The following is a 22,570-nucleotide window of genomic DNA, read 5'->3' on the forward strand; positions in this document are numbered from 1 at the left end:
TAATAAAGTGGTTGTCCCACTGGTGTCCCATAAGGTGAATGCACCAATTTGTAAGTCGCTCCGGAGAAGAGCGTCTGCTAAATGACGAAAATGTAAATGTAAATGTATTTCTTTATTTTATTTTTCATGCAAATATAAGGGAGTTGTACTCCAGTCTAATAGGTGGCGGTAATACAACATATTGGATGCCAACCGCCGTTAATCTAATCGAAGTAGAAGATGTTGAAGCTCATCTACATTTTCAAAACGTGACGCATTTTGGCCTCATTACAGCAGTTTCTCTCGTTGTGCGACGAGATTAGTTACGGAAACTAACATACCTTGTTAGCTATCTAGCTATTCCAGTTTAGAGACTTCGACCTTATTTTCACCCATACTGTGACTGGATCACAAGACACGTAGCTATTGCATCGACCATAATCTTATTTACGGTGAGTTATAACGTTGTCCTTACATCCCTTTTTCAACCAAGTTAGCTAAAGCGTTAGCACAACATCACAATTAGCTAACGTTAGCTAGCTATCTTAGATAGCATTATGCGTTAGCTAGCTTGTAACTCTGGCCGGTTTAACGTTAAATGTCTATCTATTTATAATCACCGTTTCAACACAATCACATGAACGTCTTCATATTGAATTTGGTTGGATATCATTCATGGCAGAGTTGGTTAAGTTAACTAGCCAACGTTACGCGTTAGCAGTGTTGTGGTTCTGACTCACCAGCGACATTTCGGATTTGTACAACTAATGTTATCAGGCTAAACTGGTCATATCTGGTTTGGTCTTGTGCGACGGTGTGTTAGTGTGACTAATAATTTCCTTTCATGCAATTTTTTGACAATTGGAGTTGGGTTATTTAGCTAACTGGCTAACGTCGATTGTTACTAATAATATCAGGCTGTTGCTAGTGCGCCAGCTAGGTAGTTTATATAGCTAACGTTGCCTAACGACGAATGCCAGGAAGGCCACAGCGTAATAACATTCTAATGGCGCCTAACTGGCTTGAAATCTAATCGTTAGCTAGCAAACCGACTGATAGACGCTATGTTACAGATATCTAATGTTAGTTACCTAAATTGTTATAAAGCTTTCTAAATGGACTCTTGATCTTGCCTCTGAAATATATACAAGGGAGACTGACAGATGGTATGCATTTAACATGTGCGGACGGTGGTTAGTTAACTAGCTAGCTACTAGTAGCTGACGAACGTTAGTTAGTTACGTTTTCATGACAGGAATTATTCTGTAAATCTCACACCAGAACGAATTAACAACACCGCTTCTCTCAGTTCAAAATAGCAACTAGCTAAAGTGAATCAGTTGTTTTTGTTGTTGTTGGCGAACGTGTCGTAACTGCCATAGAAGACAGGTTAAACACCAGTTGCTGAGCCCGATCAGCTGTCTCGTAACCTGAAGTCCTTAACTAGCCTCTTTTGGAAGCTAAACGTCATTTACACCCTGAAGTAAACAAGTTATTGCATTCTGCCAGAGCCATCTACTGCTTGCATGGCTACGAGAATACCTAAATACAATTTTTTTTACACACCCAAAAATCATACATAGAAGGCAAGCTATATCGAGCTAGATCTTGGTAACTTAAAACATGTATATGATTACTGTAATTGCTCTAACTGTCATTTGTTTGTCAATTCTGGGGATGTCAACTGATGTTTTTCTGTCTGTCATACTGAGCAGACATATGCAGTCCTGCTAGCAGGAGAATATGTTCAACAAGTCGTTTGGGGCTCCCTTTGGGGGAGGGACTGGAGGATTTGGGACTTCATCCACATTTGGGCAACAAAGTAAGTAACAACAGTGGGTGCAAGTGTACAGTTAGCTTTAATGTATGTCCTGACAAGTTGAGTACCCCTATGGTTTCAAGCTTGTCTCATCAATGTCTTCGCCTCGGCATTCACGCTCAAGTCAAGTTAACTTGTTGTGGATTATAAGAGGGGTGGTGTTGACCCTGTGTTTGCAGACACAAGCTTTGGGGCGGCAACAGGTGGCTTCGGAGCCTCAGCGTTTGGGGCGACCAACAACACTGGAGGACTCTTTGGGGCAACGCAGAATAAACCAGGTTTGCCACATCTCCTTGATCCTGACTTTAACACGTTACTCACTCAGTGCCCACCTAGTCCTGGTGAATATTTCAGATTTGCTTCTGCTTGACATCCTGTAGTACAGGGTCCATAGCTGCTTTCCTTTACTGCTTTCCTTTAGACTTTGTTTCATTACAATCTCAGCTGAGGCCCAATAGCAGTGTGGTTTCTGCCACTACATTCTGGGTTTAGGAGCAGGCCAGTGTTCTCCATTGCAGTGGTTTAGGGGTTAACGTTGCTGACATCTGAGGGTTTAGGATGATCATGTTCTTCATTTGAATGAAAAGCCACAGAAGAAAGGTGTCTGTGGTATAAGGTATTTTTTTAAATGTTGTGGTTCAAGCCCTGAATGCTGATTGGCTGAAAGCTGTGGTATGAGATTGTATACCACAGGTATGACAAAACATTTCTAATTACGTTTGTAACCAGTTTATAATAGCAATAAGGCACCTTAGGGGGTTTGTGATATATGGCCAATATACCACGGCTAAGGGCGTCGTGCCTAAGAACAGCCCTTAGCCGTGGTATATTGGCCATATACCACACCCCATAGTGCCTTATTGCTTAATTGTATAACCTGCATAACCACAGCAAAGTTACAGACTCCATTGTTACATTTCCCACTGGTGTATTAACAAAATAGTTTCAGGAGGTTTTACATGTGTCGATATGATAGGACTGATAAAGTATGATGTTGGGCATGTTTAAGACTAGCTTTTGTTCTGTCACGTCTACCTGAACAGTGAACCTGCATGATCACACTGCCACTCGCAGTAGCCCGAGAGCTGACTGTGCTCTATACATTTTACCATTATTCAATATACAATGGTGAGTGTTATCTGTGGCCGCCGTGATGCTGCTACTGACATGCGGTGGTTAAATATATGTGTCTAACCCCACCCTGTAATGCTTTACTCTCTCAAAAGTGGTGACAGCCAATCCTCAGCAAATCCACACTGGTGCAGGTAGAGGAGGTAAGCATTGGCTGCCGCGCGCGCACACACAACCCGCTCTTAAACAGGCGGCTGTGCACACACGAAAAGGCAGCGCACCCACAGTTGCTGTTATACTCTTGAAAAGGGGCTTCCGTGCATACAAAGTATATACAATATGTAGTATTTGGTTTGGAGCAAAGCCACAGTCTGTATTCTGCTCTTAAAGGGAGTGTGATCATGTAGACAGGTGGCACTGTTTATGGCCCTGTTGTGTCTTATATGTGAGAGAGTGAGTGGTGTATTTGTGCTGATTGAGAGGAAGAAAAAGGAGGTGTGGAGAGAGGAATGAAGGGCTGCATGTTTTGTGACGACCTCTCCTTGTGATGAATGAAATGATCAGGGCTCCTATAAACTAGTTCAGCTGGACCTAAATGTATGTACTGGCTTAGATCACAGATGCACAACTACAGTTCTAGAGGATCCTCGGTGAACATGAAACCAAACGATTGGCTCGGGTCCTACAATACTTTAAGTTGAGCACTCCTACAATAAGCCATAGAGACCTGTGTGTGAGCTGGTTTGATGTGGTGCGTGTCCCTCCCCAGGTGGCCTATTTGGTTCCAGTACATTCAGCCAGCCCGTGACGTCATCCACCAGTAGCGGCTTTGGCTTTGGCGCGTCCAGCGGCACGTCCACCAGCCTGTTCGGCAGCACCAACACGGGCGGCGGAGGACTCTTCTCCCAGCAGAGCAATGCCTTCGGAGCCGCCAAACCAGCCTCCTTTGGCAGTCAGTGTCTCTTTTTACTCTCTAGCGTTGATGTCTTTTAAACTGGTTTACCATAGAATTAGAATCAGTAGTAACAACAGGCATTCCCATTCAAATAAATTATCTGTGGCCGGTGGGACAATGGTCATATTAGGTGTTCTATATGGAGTGTAAGCTTAGAGTTCTGTGCCTTTCTCAGAGTTACATGTATGCAATAATGGCAAATAGAACCTGTTTTGGATTTTGATTATTTTGTACTGGCACTCCTATGGCCACTCCAGAGCCTTCTATTTAGCCTACAAAATAGTAGTAAATAGAGGGCTAAGGTCCGTTCTAGTAATTGTGATTCTATGCTGGTGTATAATGAGATCATGATGTGGAATACCGTTCATTTATTTTCTTTTAATATATATATTTTTGGTATTTTTATAGCTAAGCTACTCATGATGATGTATTGCTTGTTTGTGTTTTGCTTTTGAAGCGCATTGAGATTATGAAAATCGATATAGAAATTAAATTAATTATAACATTTCAGAAGGGTTTTAGATCACTCATGAGGAGGGGCATGTGTTTTCTTGGTCTGGTCACATCTACATCATCATAGATATCTGTCTAGATCATATTTTTTTTCATTTTATTTTCAGCGTTCGGCACGAGCACGGCCAGCAGTGGGGGGCTGTTTGGGACGACCAACTCCAACCCCTTTGGAGGGGCGTCTACCTCCTTGTTCGGAGCATCAGGGTTTACCCAGCAGGCTGCCCAGCCAGGCACCACCGTTAAGTTCAACGTGAGTTTGGCCTGAGTTTGGTGTATGGGGGGGGTCTGACTCGTGGGCTGCGAGTTTTTGGTTTGATAACAAACAGCCTTGTTTAGTCATGTTACCTGGCAAGCTAACACCCTTGACTATCACACATTTGGATGGCACAGGAAAAAAGGAGAAGGGATAGTACTCAGAGATGCTTCAAAGGTAGGATGCATATGCATCCTAGGCCTATGCGTAGCCTTTTCTATTATACAGTAAAAAGTACAGTGTTTCCCCTATATTAATTTATAGTTGCCGCCACTCCAAAAAATATGATGGTAAAACATTTTCTTTGTTATATATATATTTAATAAGATCATCTTTGAGAACTAACAATCACCAAAATAAATACGGACAGTCAGGGAGAATAAAAAATTCAAAAAATGTCATTTTGTTGTGAGTCACTCAGCTAGCATAAGAATACGTCATAAGCCATGGCAAAATGTGTAGCATTGCATGAAATTAGCTTTAAAACAGCAACAGTCTCTGCGGCCAAGAGGAGGGCCTCTAAAATGTGCTGTCGGAGACCGCTCCGTTGGCCACACCCACTACCACTCGGTATCGTGATACTTGGCCTGGTATTACATCGTTAGTAAAATGTTGGTATTATGACAACCTCATTCTGAAAATAGGCCAAATTAATTGCAGTTTACAGATTTTTGACGTTTCTGTGCACATTTATTTATTCTCACCTTTTTGGACCCTCACTAGTTTTCATCCCTGTGACCTAGGCTAGCCCACTACACCTGGGCCAAACTGCTGTACTAGGACTCTTTGCCATGTGTCGTATACCAAATATTATTTTATCAGGAATGTACTTAATGTTGTATGTCTATGCAACTCTTTACTGTAATCCTAATTCAGAGGTCAGCTTTCTCTGCTATGTGTACGAGTAATCAGTTCATCCTGCTCTAATACAGTAGAGGAGTTTGTATCCCATTGAATGTCCTCTTCTGTTCTCCAGCCTCCAACAGGAAGTGACACCATGGTGAAAGGGGGTGTGACCGCGAGCATCAACACCAAGCACCAGTGCATCACGGCCATGAAGGAGTATGAGAACAAATCACTGGAGGTGGGTCATCATTAGGCATTTACTTTCACCTGGTCACTATCTTTCAGATCAGTGAAAATGGAAGGGAAAGAGATGAGGAGAGGGATCCACTTTAGAGTATTGAGATACAGCCAGCCCTCTCTCACCCCCTCTCTCCTGTGTGGTGTTGTCTCTGTGTAGGAGCTGAGGTTTGAGGACTACCAGGCAGGGAGGAAGGGACCCACTAACCCTATGGCTGCACCAACAGGGGGTCTCTTTGGGACTGCAGCCGCAGCCACCCCCAGTACAGGGGCTACAGGGCTGTTCGGCTCCTCAGCCACCAACACAGGCTTCTCCTTCGGCCAGGCCAAAACCTCCTTCGGAACTAGTAAGTCACACAGGCCCATAGACAGAGCCCTAAAGAAAATATAAATACGTATTATATCGGAATGTTGTAACTCCCTCTGTCCCCAGGTACGGGTGGGTTTGGTACAGCCACAGGCAGTCTGTTTGGGCAGCAGCAGCCCCAGCAGGCCCAGCAGGCAGCCAGCCTGTTCAAGCCCTTCGGCCAGGCCACAACAACCCCCAACACAGGCTTCTCCTTCGGCAACACCAGCACCATGGGCCAGCCCCAACAAACCAGCACCATGGTGAGAGCCCACACGCACATGTTAATACAAGCCTAACATAGTACCATTCCAGTAGAGTAACTTTCTTTCCATCCCAGGGGGGTCTGTTTGGGGCCACGGCAGCGTCCCAGGCAGGGGGGTTGTTTGGAAACACCGCTCAGACCACACCAGCTACGGGCTTTGGGACGGGCACCGGGCTCTTCGGACAAACCAACACTACTTTCGGCAACGTCGGCACACAGGTATTAATGGACTCAACTGCTCACGCCTTTGCACAGTTTGTATTTGTATTTATTATGGATCTCCATTAGCTGCTGCCAAGGCAGCAGCTACTCTTCCTCGGGTCGAGCAAAATTAAAGCAGTTATACATAAAAATAAAATAAAAACATAACAATACATTCATAACAGATTTCACAGCACACTAAGTGTGTGCCCTCAGGCCCCTACTCCACTACCACATATCTACAACACAAAATCCATGTGTACGTGTGTGTATAGAGCGTATGTTATCGTGTGTGTGTATGCATGTGTCTGTGCCTATGTTTGTGTTGCTTCACAGTCCCCGCTGTTCCATAAGGTGTATTTTAATCAGTTACCTGATGTGGAATAGAGTTCCATGTAGTCATGGCTCTATGTAGTATTGTGCGCCTCCCATAGTCTGTTCTGGACTTGGGGACTGTGAAGAGACCTCTGGTGGCATGTCTTGTGGGTGTCTGAGCTGTGTGCCAGTCGTTCAAACAGACAGCTCGGTGCTTTCAACATGTCAACACCTCTCACAAACACAAGCAGTGATGAAGTCAATCTCTCCTCCGCTTTGAGCCAGGAGAGATTGACATGCACATTATTAATGTTTGCTCTCTGTGTACATCCAAGGGCCAGCCTTGCTGCCCTTATTTGAGCCAATTGCAATTTGTGGCACCTGACCACACGACTGAACAGTAGTCCAGGTGCAATACAACTAGAGCCTGTAGGACCTGCCTTGTTGATAAAAAGGTAGAGCAGCGCTTTATTATGCACAGACTTCTCCCCATCTTAGCTACTGTTGTATAAATATGTTTTGACCATGACAGTTTACAATCCAGGGTTACTCCAACCGTTTTAGTCACCTCAACTTGCTCATTCTCCACATGTATTTATTACAAGATTCAGTTGAGATTTTGAGTTTATTGAATGATTTGTTCCAAATACAATGCTTTTAGTTTTAGAAATATTTAGGACTAACTTATTCCTTGCCACCCACTCTGAAACTAACTGCAACTCTTTAAGTGTTGCAGTCATTTCAGTCGCTGTAGTAGCTGAGATGTATGGTGTTGAGTCATCCGCATACATAGACACTCTGGCTTTACTCAAAGCCAGTGGCATGTCATTAGTAAAGATTGAAAAAAGTAAAGGGCCTAAACAGCTGCCCTGGGGAATTCTTGATTCTACCTGGATTATGTTGGAGAGGCTTCCATTAAAGAACACCCTCTGTGTTCTGTTAGACCGGTAACTCTGTATCCACAATATAGCAGGTGGAGTAAAGCCATAACACAGGTTTTTCCAACAGCAGACTATGATCGATAATGTCAAAAGCCGCACTGAAGTCTAACAAAACAGCCCCCACAATCTTTTTATCATCAATTTCTCTCAGCCAATCATCAGTCATTTGTGTAAGTGATGTGCTGGTTGAATGTCCTTCTCTATAAGCATGCTGAAAGTTTGTTGTCAATTTGTTTACGTAAAATAGCATTGTATCTGGTCAAACACAATTTTTTCCAATAGTTTACTAAGGGTTGGTAACAGGCTAATTGGTCGGCTATTTTAGGCAGTAAAGGGGGCTTTACTATTCTTAGGTAGCGGAATGACTTTTGCTTCCCTCCAAGCCTTGGGGCACACACATTCTAGTAGGCTTACATTGAAAATAGGGCAAATAGGAGTGGCAATTTCGTCCGCTATTATCCTCAGTAATGTTCCATCCAAGTTGTCAGACCCCGGTGGCTTGTCATTGTTGATAGACAACAATAATTTTTTCACCTCTTCCACACTCACTTTACGGAATTCAAAATTACAACGTTTGTCTTTCATAATTTGGTCAGATATACTTGGATGTGTACTGTCAGCAATTGTCTGGCATGGCATGCCTAAATTTGCTAATCTTGCCAATGAAAAAATCATTAAAGTAGTTGGCAATATCAGTTGGTTTTGTGATGAATGAGCCATCTGATTCAATGAATGATGGAACTGAGTTTGCCTTTTTTCCCAAAATTTCATTTAACGTGCTCCAAAGCTTTTTACTATCATTCTTTATGTCATTTATCTTTGTCTCATAGTGTAGTTTCTTCTTTTTATTCAGTTTAGTCACATGATTTCTCAATTTGCAATTTGTTTGCCAATCGGTTGTGCAGCCGGACTTATTTGCCATTCCTTTTGCCCTCTCAACCATACCATTTTTCAATTCCTCATCAACACAGGGATTCAACTGTTTTTACAGTCATTTTCTTAATAGGTGCATGCTTATTAGTAACTGGAATAAGACATTTCATAAATGTGTCAAGTGCAGTGTCTGTTTGCTTCTCATTACACACCACGGACCAACATATATTCTTTACATCAACAACATAGGAATCACTACAAAACGTATTGTATGACCTCCTATACACTATATAAGGCCCAACCTTTGGAACTTTGGTTTTCCTAGATATGCCTACTATATTGTTATCACTACATCCAATGGATTTGGATACTGCTTTCAAACAAATCTCTGCAGCATTAGTAAAGATATGATCAATACATGTTGATGATTTAATTTCTGTACTGTTTGTAACTACCTTGGTAGGTTGACTGATAACCTGAACCAGGTTGCAGGCACTGGTTACAGTTTGAAGCTTTCTCTTGAGTGGGCAGCCTGATGAAAGCCAGTCAATATTTAAATCACCCAGAAAGTATACCTCTTGATATCACATACATTATCAAGCATTTCACACATGTTATCCAGATACTGACTGTTAGCACTTGGTGGTCTATAGCAGCTTCCCACCAGAATGGTCTTCAGGTGAGGCAGATGAACCTGTAGCCATATTACTTCAACAGATCCTCTCTAATCTTCACAGGAATGTGGTTCTGAATATAAACAGCAACACCTGCACCATTAGTATTTCTATATTTTCTGTAAATGTTATAACCTCGTATTGCTACCACTGTATCATCAAAAGTATTATCTAAGTGAGTTTCGGAGATAGTCAGAATATGAATGTAATCTGTTACTAGCAAATTATTGATTTCGTGAACCTTGTTTCTTTAGCTACATATGTTAAAGTGGGCTATTTTGAGCACTTTTCTTCTGGGATGCTTACTTGTTTTTATTGCTTTACTGGGAAGCTTAGCAGCAGTAGATGTGCTCGTGTTTGGGACAGTGTGATGGTTGTATAGTAATTCGGTCTCTGTCTGTCTGTACTCTTGTCCCTAGCAGAGCTTGTTTGGTAATAAGACGGCAGGGTTTGGTGCCACCACCACCAGTGCCCCGTCGTTTGGCACGGGTACTGGCCTCTTCGGCAACAAACCCGCCCTCACTCTCGGAACAGCTACCAACACATCCAACTTTGGTGAGTTGATAATCTGCCCTTATTTGAATGCACCTGTGTGATAAATGCTAGTACATGCTAATAAACCGTCTGTAGGGCTGGGCGGTATACCGTATTAGACTATATACCAATATTGTTGCATGGATCGGTTTGGGTTTTTACCTTCTATAACGGTATTTCAATGTTTGGTTTGTGAAATGTGATCCGCAACTCCGGCACGTGTAATGTCTGTTTTTATAGTTTACTCCGGTTGCTACTTGTCGTCTTTCTCCCTCTCCTCTTGCTGCATGCCGTTTCCCACACCAAGCCCTGCCCCCTGTTAATCAAGGAGTGAGCAGTTGCTCGACCACGGAGTCACGAGCACTTTCTTGCCATTCACTCTGCAGTCTGCATGGTCAGATACAGTGCCGTGAAAAAGTTTTCACCACTTTCTGATTTTCTTTATTTTTTGCATATTTATTTTTATACTGAACGTTATCAGATCTTCAACCAAAACCTAATATTGGATAAAGGGAACCTGAGTTTACAAATAACTATTAAAAAAATTGTGAGAGACTGATCAACAACTACAGGAAGCATTTGGTTGCAGCCATTGCAGCTAATGGTGGCACAACCAGTTATTGAGTAAGGGGGCAATTACTTTTTCATACAAGATAATTGAGTGTTGCATAACTTTGTTTATGAAATAAGTATGTAATTGTTATTTGTTCACTCAGGTTCCCTTTATCTGATATTAGGTTTTGGTTGAAGATCTGATAACATTCAGTAACAAAGATATGCATACGTAGAGAAAATTAGAAAGGGGGCAAATACTTTTTACAGCACTGTGGATGCAGAAAGATGTTGGTGACAAAGATGCTGCTTTCTAAAAGCGTTCTATAATTCCACTTAGTTTGTAGGGATGGGGATTTGAAATGTTTCAACTGTTCGAGTACTCTCATCATTTTTTTACGATTACTCTACCAAAAAAATTAAAAGATTCTAGAGCACAAATCCTGCACTGGAAAACAATGTGCACATTTACAGTTACTTCAGAAAGTATTCATACCCCTTGACTTATTCCACAATTTGTTGTTACAGCCTGAATTCAAAATGGATTAAAAATATTTTTATCTCACCCATCTACACACACACATAATGACAAAGTGAGAACATGTTTTTAGACATTTATTTTCAAATCTTTTGAAAATGAAATACACATCTAATTTACATAAGTATTTACACCCCTGAGTCAACAATTTGTAGAAGCACCTTTGGCAGCAATTATAGTTTAGTCTTTCTGGGTAAGTCTCTTAGAGCTTTCCACACCTGGATTGTGCAACATTTGCCCATTATTCTTTTCAAAATTCTTCAGGCTCTGTCAAATTGGTTGTTGATCATTGCTAGACAACTATTTTCAGGTCTTGCCGTAGATTTATGTCAAAACAGTAACTCGGCCACTCAGGAACATTCACTGTCTTCTTGGTAAGCAACTCAAGTGTAGATTTGGCCTTGTGTTGTAGGTTATTGTCCTGTTTAAAGGTTAATTCATCTCCCAGTGTGGTGGAAAGCATACGGAACCATGTTTTCCTCTCAGATTTTGCCTGTGCTTAGCTCCATTCTGTTTATTTTTTATGCTGAAAAACTTCCCAGTCCTTAACGATTACAAGCATACCCATAACATGATGCAGCCACCATTATGCTTGAAAATATGGAGAGTGGTACTCAGTAATGTGTTGTATTGGATTTGCCCCAAACAGCACTTTGTATTCAGGATGAAAAGTGAATTGCTTTGTCAAATTTTTTTGCAGTATTGCTTTAGTTCCTTGTTACATCAATGCATATTTTGGAATATTTTTATTCTGTACAGGCTTCCTTTTCCCTCTGTCAATTAGGTTAGTATTGTGGAGGAACTACAATGTTGTTGATCCATCCTCAGTTTTTTCTCCTATCACAGCCATTAGACTCTGTAACTGTTTAAAATGTAATGTAAATGTAAATTCACCATTGGCCTCATGGTGAAATCCCTGCTGGTTTTCTTCCTCTCTGACAACTGAGTTAGGAAGGACTCCTTTATCTTTGTAGTGACTGGGTGTATTGATACACCATCCAAAGTGTAATTAATAACTTCACCATGCTCAAAGGGATATTCAATGTCTGCCTTTTTTATTTGTACCAATGGGTTCCCTTCTTTGCGAGGCATTGGAAAACCTCCCTGGTCTTTGGTTGAATCTGTGTTTGACATTCACTAATCGACTGAGGGACCTTACAGATAATTGTTTGTGTGGGGTACATAGATGAGGTAGTGTTTAACCATTTCTTAATTACTATTATTGCACACAGTGAGTCCATGCAACTTATTATGTGACTTGTTAAGCATATTTATTTACTCTTTAACTTATTTAGGCTTGACATAACAGCTTTTCATTTTTTATTAATTGGTAATAAAAAATGTAAAACACAATTCCACTTTGACGTTATGGGCTATTGTGTGTAGGCTAGTGACAAACAATCTAAATGTAATCCGTTTTAAATTCAGGCTGTAACACAACAAAATGTGGAAAAAGTCAGTGGGTGTGAATATTTTCTAAAGGCACTGTATTGGTATGCCAACAGTGCGCAACAATGCCTAATTAATCATAACCATTACCGATAACAAATCCTAATGGCTAAATTGCCCCATTTATATATTGTCAATAAAATAAAATAAAGCCATTTTAAATTAATTTATTGAAACCATAATATCAACTGGTTATATTATATCGTGGAACACAATCTTCAAAAAGGCAGTAACCTCAGGAGTGGTGCTTGCTTGTAGAAGCCTGTGGCTGTGCAATGGCATTAGGGTTGGGCGATGTCAACCTTTGTCCTATTGTGACGATCTACCTATAAAACATTGATATACCCCAAAAAATTATTTAAAAGTAATAATATATATTTCATAACCCCACTACGACAGTTTGGCTATAGCGCGAAATCAAATTCAACTGGAGCAATCATGAAGAAATGTGTTGTTGAAAGCCTGGGTAGAGGCTAAGTGCAGGCAATGCCAAATATTTTATTTTATGTTCCTTTCGGGTGAAAGAGCAGAACAGGTGCGTGTCTGTTTCTATCTGTGTGGCAGGCACACGATGGAGCAGTGACTGTCTGAGGAACGGGCTGTCTTACCGTAGTAAGCTCGGTTATAGGCCTACATCATGGTCTGGAAAGACGCAGTCTAAACATACACATTTTAGACATTTAGCAGACGCTCTTATCCAGAGTGACTTACAGTAGTGCGTGCATACGTTCTTCAGAATTGAATAATAATTGCTTTATTTGCCTCAAAATAAATATTGTTTATTCCATCTCTCATCAAGCTGTGATTGAGAATAGCTTAGACTTTCATTGTTATTTTTGAAAGTCACAACAACTTTAGGACAACACCTTTCGTTGGCTAGAGTATTTGAGAATTATACAATGGGAGGGTCTAATCCTGAATGCTGATTGGTTAAAACCGCATTCCAGACGGTGTCTATTCCACAAGTTGCCATCCGCTAAATCTATGACGTTAAAATGCCTATTTATTCTGTTCCATCTGACTGCGCAATCCACTCTCTCATCAGCCCAGCCAGGCAATTTATAAACTTGATCTCCACTATAAAAAGCATCTAGACATTGTCTCACATTTCTTTTAGACTAACATTTCGTTTTCAACAGCGGAGAATTGTATAAACCTTGCTGTCTGTCTCTCCAACATTTGCAACGTTGTTTCAATATTCAAATTCGATTTCCTGCTGTCCCATAGTAATGAACGTGTCGGGACGAGACAGGCAGCGTTTCTCACCCAGTCATAATCATGAATCAGCTGGCATCAATTTTATGGATATATACAAAAAATGTCAATTGAAAAAAGCTTTAAAAAACTAAACGCAGCTAATTTGAAGTCTTTCCAGCTTCAGTTTGAAGTGATTGTGTTACTAGCTGCTGTGTTGGCTAGCTCCTCTGAACAACAGTGTCCTGACAAGTGAGCACATTTTCTATGCCAGGTGAAATCGCACCTCATTGGCTCATTGTTATGGATGTATCCATAATAAATGTCACTGGAAAACAGTTTATGCAAATGCAGCTACTTTGCTGTTATTCTGGCTGCACTTTTTGACGTGACTAAGTTAGCCGTAGTTAGCTAGCTGGCAAGCAAGGGATAAGAACGTTGCCAGGCAGTATGGCAATGGAACATTTAGAACGAACGGCTGGGTCGCGTCCATAGATATAGAACAAAAAGACTGAACAACAGGGTTGCGTCTCTAGCAACCCTACATTTGTGTCGGGACTATATCTTGTGGAAGGATGAAATGGTATGAATAAATGAATCAATGTTTTTTATGAAGATATGTCAATCATTATTTGAATATGTTTGTCTCTGGCCTAACAACACCCATGCCAATATCCTCCAAACACCGGCTTCGAGGGCATTATAACTTAAATAAGCTACTGTTCATAACTTTAACTAGCCTAAAAGGATAGGAGGATAGGTTATTGGCCACTTGGTTTTCAACCACGCATGGAGGGATTTTCACAGCCCGCAAGGATAATTTATTTCTTAAGGTTGTCATTAGATGTTTGATATTGTTTGTTCTCTCTCATTATTAGTCCCCTGGCTTCCCTATGTTTTAAGCTATGCAAGTAACCCTTTGAGATGGAACTCCCGATCGTGAGAAAGCCATACATAAAACGCTGAGTCATAGCCTATCAAATGGAGAGATAGTCTCCTGAGTGGCGCAGTGGTCTAAGGCACTGCATCGCAGTGCTAGCTGTGCCACTAGAGATCCTGGTTCGAATCCAGGCTCTGTCGCAGCCGGCTGCGACCGGGAGACTCATGGGCGGCGCACAATTGGCCTAGCGTTGTCCAGGGTAGGGGAGGGAATGGCCGGCAGGGATGTAGCTCAGTTGATAGAGCATGGCGTTTGCAACGCCAGGGTTGTGGGTTCGATTCCCACGGGGGACCAGTTTGAAAAAAAAAAATATATATACAAAAAAAATTATAAATATATATATGTATTCACTAACTGTAAGTCGCTCTGGATAAGAGCGTCTGCTAAATGACTAAAATGTAAATGTAATAACGGAATATAGGCAAGTTATTTTTTGTTTTACCGCTAGACACAAGATACGGTAGGTAAGGAGTATATGTTATATAAAAACAATAGGTGTATGCTATAGCCTAATGCCTATGCATCCAACAGAGAGAATGAGAGAAACAATTTCTGACTGGATATTTTACACTGCTTTGGTGGAATTCTGCACTCTGTCTCTGGCCTGCATTCCGCTCTTGTGAATCTATCAAGCAGTTTATTTATTTATTTTAAATTTTGTGTGCATATTTTCAGTGTGGAACCTATCTATGTTTATGGGGTTATAGCCTAGGCTAACCAATTCTAAATGGCACTAGCAGTTCGCAAAGTAGCCTAAATGGAAAAAAGACAGGATGCAATTATTCTAAAACTGCAGCTAGTTGTTGGAACACATACAGGATTTCCCTACTTCAATCAACCATTCCATTTTGAATTTGTGATAAAACTCACGCCATTTGGCAAGGAATGTAGCTTCTGTATCCTGTCAGTTAGATACGTTTTTATAGGCATTTATTTCTGTAGCCCTAACAGGAGCTTGTGGGGAGCGATCAGAATGCAATTGAGTGAGAAGAACTGTGATGCTTGGCTTGGTTTCTTTTTTGTTTCGCCCCTTAAATGAACATGTACAAATGGAACACTAGAGTCAAAGCAAGTTTGTATTTTCTTAGCAAGTTCTGGCCCAAATAAATCGTGTTGGCCACTAATTGCTAGTTAGCTGGCTACATTTGTCCACGCAAATGTAGCCAGCTAATACAGCCTGGTACCAGTACTGGTGTAGGCCTTGATGAGCATGTTTGTGCAACGGTATCTTCTAAATCAGAGAGGAATCGGCGAAGCTTGCATTCGAAATCACATGCTAACACACGCACTCTACACACACACTTTAATATTGTTATTTTGTATTGTAAATATGTTATGGTAGAGTAGTGTGTAATATGGTATTGTTTTATTGTATGTAAGCGTAGCTGCTGCCTTGGCAACCGCTATTGGAGATCCGTAATAAATACAAATGTTACACGAGGTAAGAAAATGTAATATAATATAACACTGACCAACACTTTGGTTCCTACCCTGTCAATAATTCCTCTCTGGCTTATTCATTCGTTGTCATGTCAAACAACAATGTATTCAAGGTGCTGCCCACTATATTCCAACTATAGAGTTCCATGATTCCAACAGTTCACCAATTTACTATGCCTAAATGCTTTGCACATATCATGTTGCTCTGCGTGGCAGTGTGGAAAAGATAACAAAAATGCAAAAATGGATGAAAATGCCACCATTTTTTTTGAAGTTCAATTGAAGTGTATAAAACAAGCAGAATGGAGGAAGACCCATTAAAATCACTTCTAATTTATGTTGCCACCCAATGGTCATGAACTACTCATAAAGCATATTTAGAACTTTTATTGTTAAAAAATATAAGATCCCATTATACTGTAAAAACATATTACAAATATTGTGATATGATATTTTGGCCATATCGCCTAGCCCTACTTATAGATGATAGTATTGGCTATGTCAGTGACCATGTTCTGTGTTGTGTGAAGGTTTTGGACCCACCGCTGCTGGCGGAAGCCTCTTTGGGAACAAGACGGCAGCAGGAGGACTAGGGTCCGGGCTGGGAGCCGGCTTTGGAGCAGGTATGAACAGAACGGATGACACTTCCAGAGCACAATAGGCCTGGCATACATTTGATAGTGAAATGTAATGTTAACATCTTCTCATGTATCGTATGGAAGATAATAAATAAACCACAAATGCATCAAATATCCATCATTTAAAAAAAATAGCAAAAACAAAGACCTGCCTTTTTGGGTGTGTTTTATCTAAATCTTTATGATGTCAGTCATTAGTCTGTGTGTGTTTCTCTGAGTGTGTGTTCTGTGTTTGTCAACAGTAGGCACTGGGCCGATGTCTCTGTTTGGGAATAACAAGACGCTGGGTTCCACTCTGGGAACAATGGGAGGGTTTGGAGTGCAGGGATTCAGCACAGGAACCAACACTCTAGGCTTCGGAGCGCCACAACAGCCCGTCGGTAAATACCACTTCTGTCTACCACCTATCACCACCTCTCTCTGTCCAGTCTGAAGCTGAATGTGATAACACATCCCTCGCCCTTTTCTCTAGTACAGTGGTATTCAAATGTTTTCAGCGGGGACCCTATTTTCTTCCCAATAATTTATTGCGACGCCACCACACCCCAAATCTAATGACACAACCTTAAAATCAGTACATTTTTACATCAACAAATAAGCTTAAATTCATTGCATTTTTTTAATCTCTTATCAAAATGAAAAGAAACCAATTAATACATTTACTCAATAAAATGTTATCTTTTCAAATTATCTTTCTCAAAAACGTTTGTATATTGTCCCACACAATAATCTGTACTCTTAATTTCCCCACTGCAGTTTCCCTGCGTGCCCTACTTTGAATACCTCTGCTCTAGTACCTAGTCGTATTACTCTTTCAGTGTACTGAAGAAACTGTCTGGATAAAATTACACAATGTGGTGTGAACTTCCCATAGCCATTGAAGGCTCGATGAATCTATAATCCTAATTCTTACGCCTCTTTCATTTCTCTCTCTTCTCAGCGCTGATGGACCCTAACGCGGTGGCGGCCCAGCAGGCAGTGCTGCAGCAGCAGATCAATGCTCTGGCCTACTCCCCCTTCGGAGACTCCCCCCTCTTCAGAAACCCCCTCTCTGACCCCAAGAAGAAGGAGGAGCGTCTGAAGCCCACCAATCCGGCGGCCCAGAAGGCGTTGACCACGCCAACTCACTACAAGCTGACACCGCGGCCTGCGACACGTGTGCGGCCCAAAGCTCTGACATCATCGGGCTCCTCCAAGTCCCAGCTGTTTGATGGGTTGGATGACGACGAGCCTTCTCTCACCAACGGAGCCTTCATTCCCAGGTAGGTGTCCGTCTGGAAATTTGCTTCTAACTAGTTCACATGTTTCGGTTTCCACTGATTTACTGAATTTTTGTTAGCGGATACTACAACTTGGTTTTCTGTGGTTTTCAATAGCTTTTCACCTCTTGTATGTAACGTCTTGTATGAGGTGCATCTATATGCTTTTGTCTGTCTGCTGACCGTGATGTTGGTGTATGGTATCTGATCTGTGTGTTTTTCTGTGGTGTTATATACCAGGAAGAGCATCAAGAAGCTGGTGCTGAAGAACCTGAATGGCAGCAGCCTGTACAGCAGCCCAATCAACAGAGACTCCGACGACCTGTCCTCTCCACCAGAGTACCCCCTCAACGGACTCGGGTCAGAAACTCACACACACTCCGTTAACATTTCAAATATTTATCTATGGGGTGTTGGTTGCTGACCATGTCTCTCTCCCGTCTCTCCCCTACAGTGCCAGTGTGGACGAGGATGATGATGTGAGGGAGGTGGTGGAGGGAGGAGCCGAGGACCACCTGGAGATCAACAAGTTCTACACCAATCCCATAGCCAAGCCCATCCCCCAGCCCAGCCTGCAGGACACCATCTCAGAGCTCAACGCCCATAGGGTGGGGGCTAGGGGCAGGAACGGGCTGGAGGTGAGCTGATAGTGAAAAGGAGTAGACAGACAGTGAATATGGTTGTCTCAAATGACACCTGATTCCTCATAAAGGGCACATCTTTTTTAGTCACGCTCCTCAGATAGTGCACTACTTTAGAGATTTTTGACATGACTGTTCTGAACCTGCCTCCTCTGATTTCAGGTGAGCAGCGAGGACATATCGCTGGGAGATGACTCCATACAGGAGGAGCGAGAGGAAGAGGTGCCCCCCCACCCTGCAGGTATCGTTCTGGGCCGTGTGGGCTACTACACAATCCCCGCCATGGACGAGCTGGCCAAAATGGTGGACGAAAACGGAGTGTGTGTTGTGGAGAACTTTACCGTGGGCAGAAAAGGTAAAAGACTCTTGATTGGTCGGGTGGGCACCGCTCTTTAAAACAATTGGTTGGTAGCTCACTGCTCTGCTCTCTGATTGGCTCTCAGGTTACGGCTCAGTGTTCTTCCATGGTGAGGTGAACGTGACGGGGCTGAACCTGGATGAGATTGTTCACTTCAGACGTAAAGAGGTCATAGTCTACCTCGACGACAAGAACAAGCCCGCTGAGGGGGAGGGGCTCAACAGGTCAGTGACAGGATGGGACAGGGAGACACAGCTACACCGGGACAGGGAAACGTTCTCCCTTTCACACTGGGGACAATGTTGTTATCAGTTTCCTTGTAATGCCATCATCACAGATGTAATAAACTGATTTGACATATTCTGATAGTGATCACAGCTGAGGCATAACTCAAGTTAATATTATCCTTATTTCCTCTTCCTTTCTCTCATCCTTTACCTCTACTCTTTACTTCCCCATGTTCTTTTATCTCTTTCTCCCTCACTCCTCCCCTCTCCTAGGCGAGCAGAGGTGACTCTGGATGGGGTGTGGCCTAATGATAAGACCACTTGTACTCAGATAAAGAGCCCTGAGCGTCTGTCTGAGATTAACTACGAGGGCCGCCTGGAGAACGCCTCACGCAAACAGGGCGCCCGCTTCCTCGAGTACCGCCCCGAGACCGGCTCCTGGGTGTTTGAGGTAAGCATGCCTAGACACACACACACACACACACACCTTCTGTGTGTATCTATTTCTCCCTTCCATGTCTAACTCCCCTCTCCCTGTGTCTGCAGGTGGCCCATTTCTCTAAGTACGGCCTGCACGACTCTGACGAGGATGAGGACGTCCCTCTCAAAGTGGACCCCAAGAAGCTGAAGACTGCCACAACACTTCCACCAGGGCTGCAGCAGCTGCCTACCTTCCAGCAGCAGGAGGCGCCACAAGCTCAGGTAGACGGCGCAGCACAGCACGCCCACCCACCCACACTGACAGTCAGACTCGCTGTTTTCTACATCACCTGGATGGCCTTAGTCAATATACAACCTAAATATACACGATGATCTGAACAGAAGCAGTGTTTCCTTTCCACTACCATTACTACCACATGCAGTGTGTGAGGCCTTCTGCCTAGATCTCTGCTGTTTCCCCACTCCTATTATGGGTTGTAATTCAATAGGTTTCTATGAAAATGGTTTTAAGTTTGGTAGCCCAGGATGATGGTCTTGGTGGTCTCTGCACCCCCAAATAAGGCTATTAAACATCGATCTGACATCACATGATCAGATGGGAAACACCCACATGTTCTATATATCAGTGGTGTGGGGAGATATGGGTTCTCCTATCCTCCCAGGTTCACCGGTACCTGAGGTGCCACAACGCACCAATCACTTGGATTGCGCAAGTCTGTCAGTCCTGCTTAGTGGTTACGTTCTGTCCCTCGCAACCAATTAAGAATGAGCACCTTCATCTGTGCTCTAAATCTTAACTATCCTGAGCTTAACATCAGCCTGGATCCGTAGCAATGGCATGAAGTAATCAGTGGATTGAAAATAAGATGTTTTAAGGGCTGAGTGTTGAATGAGGTTTTTAGATCAAAATAAATCAAACTGATTAAGGAAATGTTTGACGTGACGTCTAACTCTGAAGTAGAGTTTGTGAGATTCCTTAAATGAAATCTGTATTGTAACATTTTAGTTTTATTTGCAGACTGTTTGTCCCATCTGCTAGGTGTTTAAAGTCAAATACAATGTACAAATGGTTTAATACTGATTATGGTAACTTCAGAAAACATCACATTACCATGGTTGTACCTAATAAAAAGCCAGTATTTATGCAGAGATGTTAAACATGACAATTTCTGTTCACAGAATATATTTTTGATTCATAGTTGCTTTTGTTTATCTTTTTCAAACAAGCTTTTAAAAATTGACGAAAGATGAGTGATGTGCGATAACCTGCAGTTCTTGGGCAACTCTGCCAGTCCTGCAGAATATATTCAGGGTTAGGTCTTCTGTCTGGTTGAGGGTTTAAGAAACTCAACAACTACTCTTGGGGTATTATTGAGTCACCCTACGACTTCTCTTATTATGTAAAACCTGCTCCTATATACATCTGTGATATCTTGTATCTGATAATGTTATGAAATAAACTGATTAAAGATAACACATTTTTCTGGTATGTCAGACTTGTTTATGTAGAGAAGAAAAGCATGTTTATTGAGAGTGATGTCCACCATATGTGGTCTTCTTGTCCACACACCTGTACCATCTGCTCTGACCAGTGGAGCTCACTGTCCTGGAACCAACTGCTCTGAATACAGATACTGACATTTTACATTTTACCTACTTACATAATCTGATTACGCTAAACTGATTTTGTGTGTGTGTTTCTTCTTGGGGGGTGTGTGTGTGTGTGTGTGTTTCTTCTTGGTGTGTTTCACTGCTGTGTGTGTTTGGCGGCACTTTCCCTGCTGTGTGTGTCCAGTCCACAGCAGTGCTGGAGCTGCTGAATCGTGTGTCGGAGGTGGACAGTGATATGGCTGACATTACCCAGGATGCCCCAGGCGAGAGCATTTTGGGGGGTGAGGAAGGGGAGAGTGTCATGGGGGAGGAGAAGGGAAGTCGGCTGGGGACTGTGACCCCTGTGGAACACGACTCTGTCTCAGCGTCCAGTCAGATCGCCTCCTCGCTGGGGATCAACCCTCACACACTACAGGTAGCATACTACTGTACACCCTCACACTCCACCTGTTTAAGGATAATGGTGTGGGTGGGTGGTGTGTTTTCCCTCACTCACATCATGAAGGTAGAGTGTTTGTGATGTGTGTTTCTCTTTTCTCAGATCATGAAGGCATCCCTGTTTGCTGAGGATGATGATGATATGTTCCAGGAGCAGGGAGGGATGAAAAGTTCTCTAGACGTGACCTCTCCTCACATCCACCTGCCTGGCACGCAGGGCAGGCCCTCCAGTAAGTGTCACACACAGCCCAAACACTCTGATTTATACCCTCACAAACAGTCACCCAACAACAAATAATAACAAGATAACTAATAATGTAAGCATACTGTGTCCATAATAAGTATATAGGTTGTCGGTTGGGAGCTTTTGTGAAAGAGCACAGTTAGAAAGATATGGCATATAGAAGCAAACCGGATGGACATAATGAAAATGATTGGAGAGGTTGAGAGTAGAAGAAGTTCAGGAGAAAAAACTAACAAAATATAATTATTGTAAAATTGACTGTGTCCATAAAATGTAGAAACTAAGTATAAACTGGAAGTAGAGGCCTAAGCATTGTTGTTCACTAGTTTACTCTAAGTAGGGAAAGGGTGGCGGGTTTGGAAAGTAATAAAGGGGAATATATATATATATTATTTTTTTAAGGATGTGTATGTGTGTGTGTGTATACAGTGAGGGGAAAAAAGTATTTGCTGATTTTGTACATTTGCCCACTGACAAAGACATGATCAGTCTATAATTTTAATGGTAGGTTTATTTGAACAGTGAGAGACATAATGACAACAAAAAAATCCAGAAAAACGCATGTAAAAAATGTTATAAATTGATTTGCATTTTAATGAGGGAAATAAGTATTTGACCCCCTCTCAATCAGAAAGATTTCTGGCTCCCAGGTGTCTTTTTATACAGGTAACGAGCTGAGATTAGGAGCACACTCTTAAAGGGAGTGCTCCTAATCTCAGTTTGTTACCTGTATAAAAGACACCTGTCAACAGAAGCAATCAATCAATCAGATTCCAAA

The 22,570-nt window shown here is 42.2% G+C and overlaps 1 protein-coding gene across 6 annotated transcripts in view; it reads left to right on the forward strand.

Annotated features, from left to right (window-relative positions):
- The first annotated feature begins 260 nt into the window (after window positions 1–260).
- LOC311142505 (nuclear pore complex protein Nup98-Nup96-like) overlaps window positions 261–22,570 on the forward strand; it is a 41,729-nt gene continuing 19,419 nt past the window's right edge. For 3 of the 6 annotated variants that reach the window (XR_014614330.1, XM_084178162.1, XM_084178164.1), the window contains exons 1-22: window positions 261–431; window positions 1,695–1,801; window positions 1,978–2,076; window positions 3,025–3,072; window positions 3,639–3,821; window positions 4,445–4,587; window positions 5,567–5,674; window positions 5,834–6,020; window positions 6,107–6,282; window positions 6,360–6,503; window positions 9,708–9,843; window positions 16,466–16,558; window positions 16,816–16,953; window positions 17,514–17,835; window positions 18,073–18,192; window positions 18,287–18,470; window positions 18,636–18,828; window positions 18,917–19,055; window positions 19,332–19,509; window positions 19,605–19,760; window positions 21,295–21,525; window positions 21,652–21,778. Coding sequence is in view for 5 of the 6 variants with exons in the window: in XM_084178162.1 (XP_084034288.1) it covers window positions 1,723–1,801; window positions 1,978–2,076; window positions 3,025–3,072; window positions 3,639–3,821; window positions 4,445–4,587; window positions 5,567–5,674; window positions 5,834–6,020; window positions 6,107–6,282; window positions 6,360–6,503; window positions 9,708–9,843; window positions 16,466–16,558; window positions 16,816–16,953; window positions 17,514–17,835; window positions 18,073–18,192; window positions 18,287–18,470; window positions 18,636–18,828; window positions 18,917–19,055; window positions 19,332–19,509; window positions 19,605–19,760; window positions 21,295–21,525; window positions 21,652–21,778 (3,184 nt within the window). In the remaining variant the exon portion in view is untranslated. The remainder of the gene's footprint in view (window positions 432–1,694; window positions 1,802–1,977; window positions 2,077–3,024; window positions 3,073–3,638; window positions 3,822–4,444; window positions 4,588–5,566; window positions 5,675–5,833; window positions 6,021–6,106; window positions 6,283–6,359; window positions 6,504–9,707; window positions 9,844–16,465; window positions 16,559–16,815; window positions 16,954–17,513; window positions 17,836–18,072; window positions 18,193–18,286; window positions 18,471–18,635; window positions 18,829–18,916; window positions 19,056–19,331; window positions 19,510–19,604; window positions 19,761–21,294; window positions 21,526–21,651; window positions 21,779–22,570) is intronic. The other 3 variants (XM_084178163.1, XM_084178165.1, XM_084178166.1) reach the window with 3 other exon arrangements.

Source organism: Coregonus lavaretus (genome assembly GCF_964263955.1).
Source record: "Coregonus lavaretus genome assembly, chromosome: 15".
NCBI lineage: Eukaryota > Metazoa > Chordata > Actinopteri > Salmoniformes > Salmonidae > Coregonus > Coregonus lavaretus.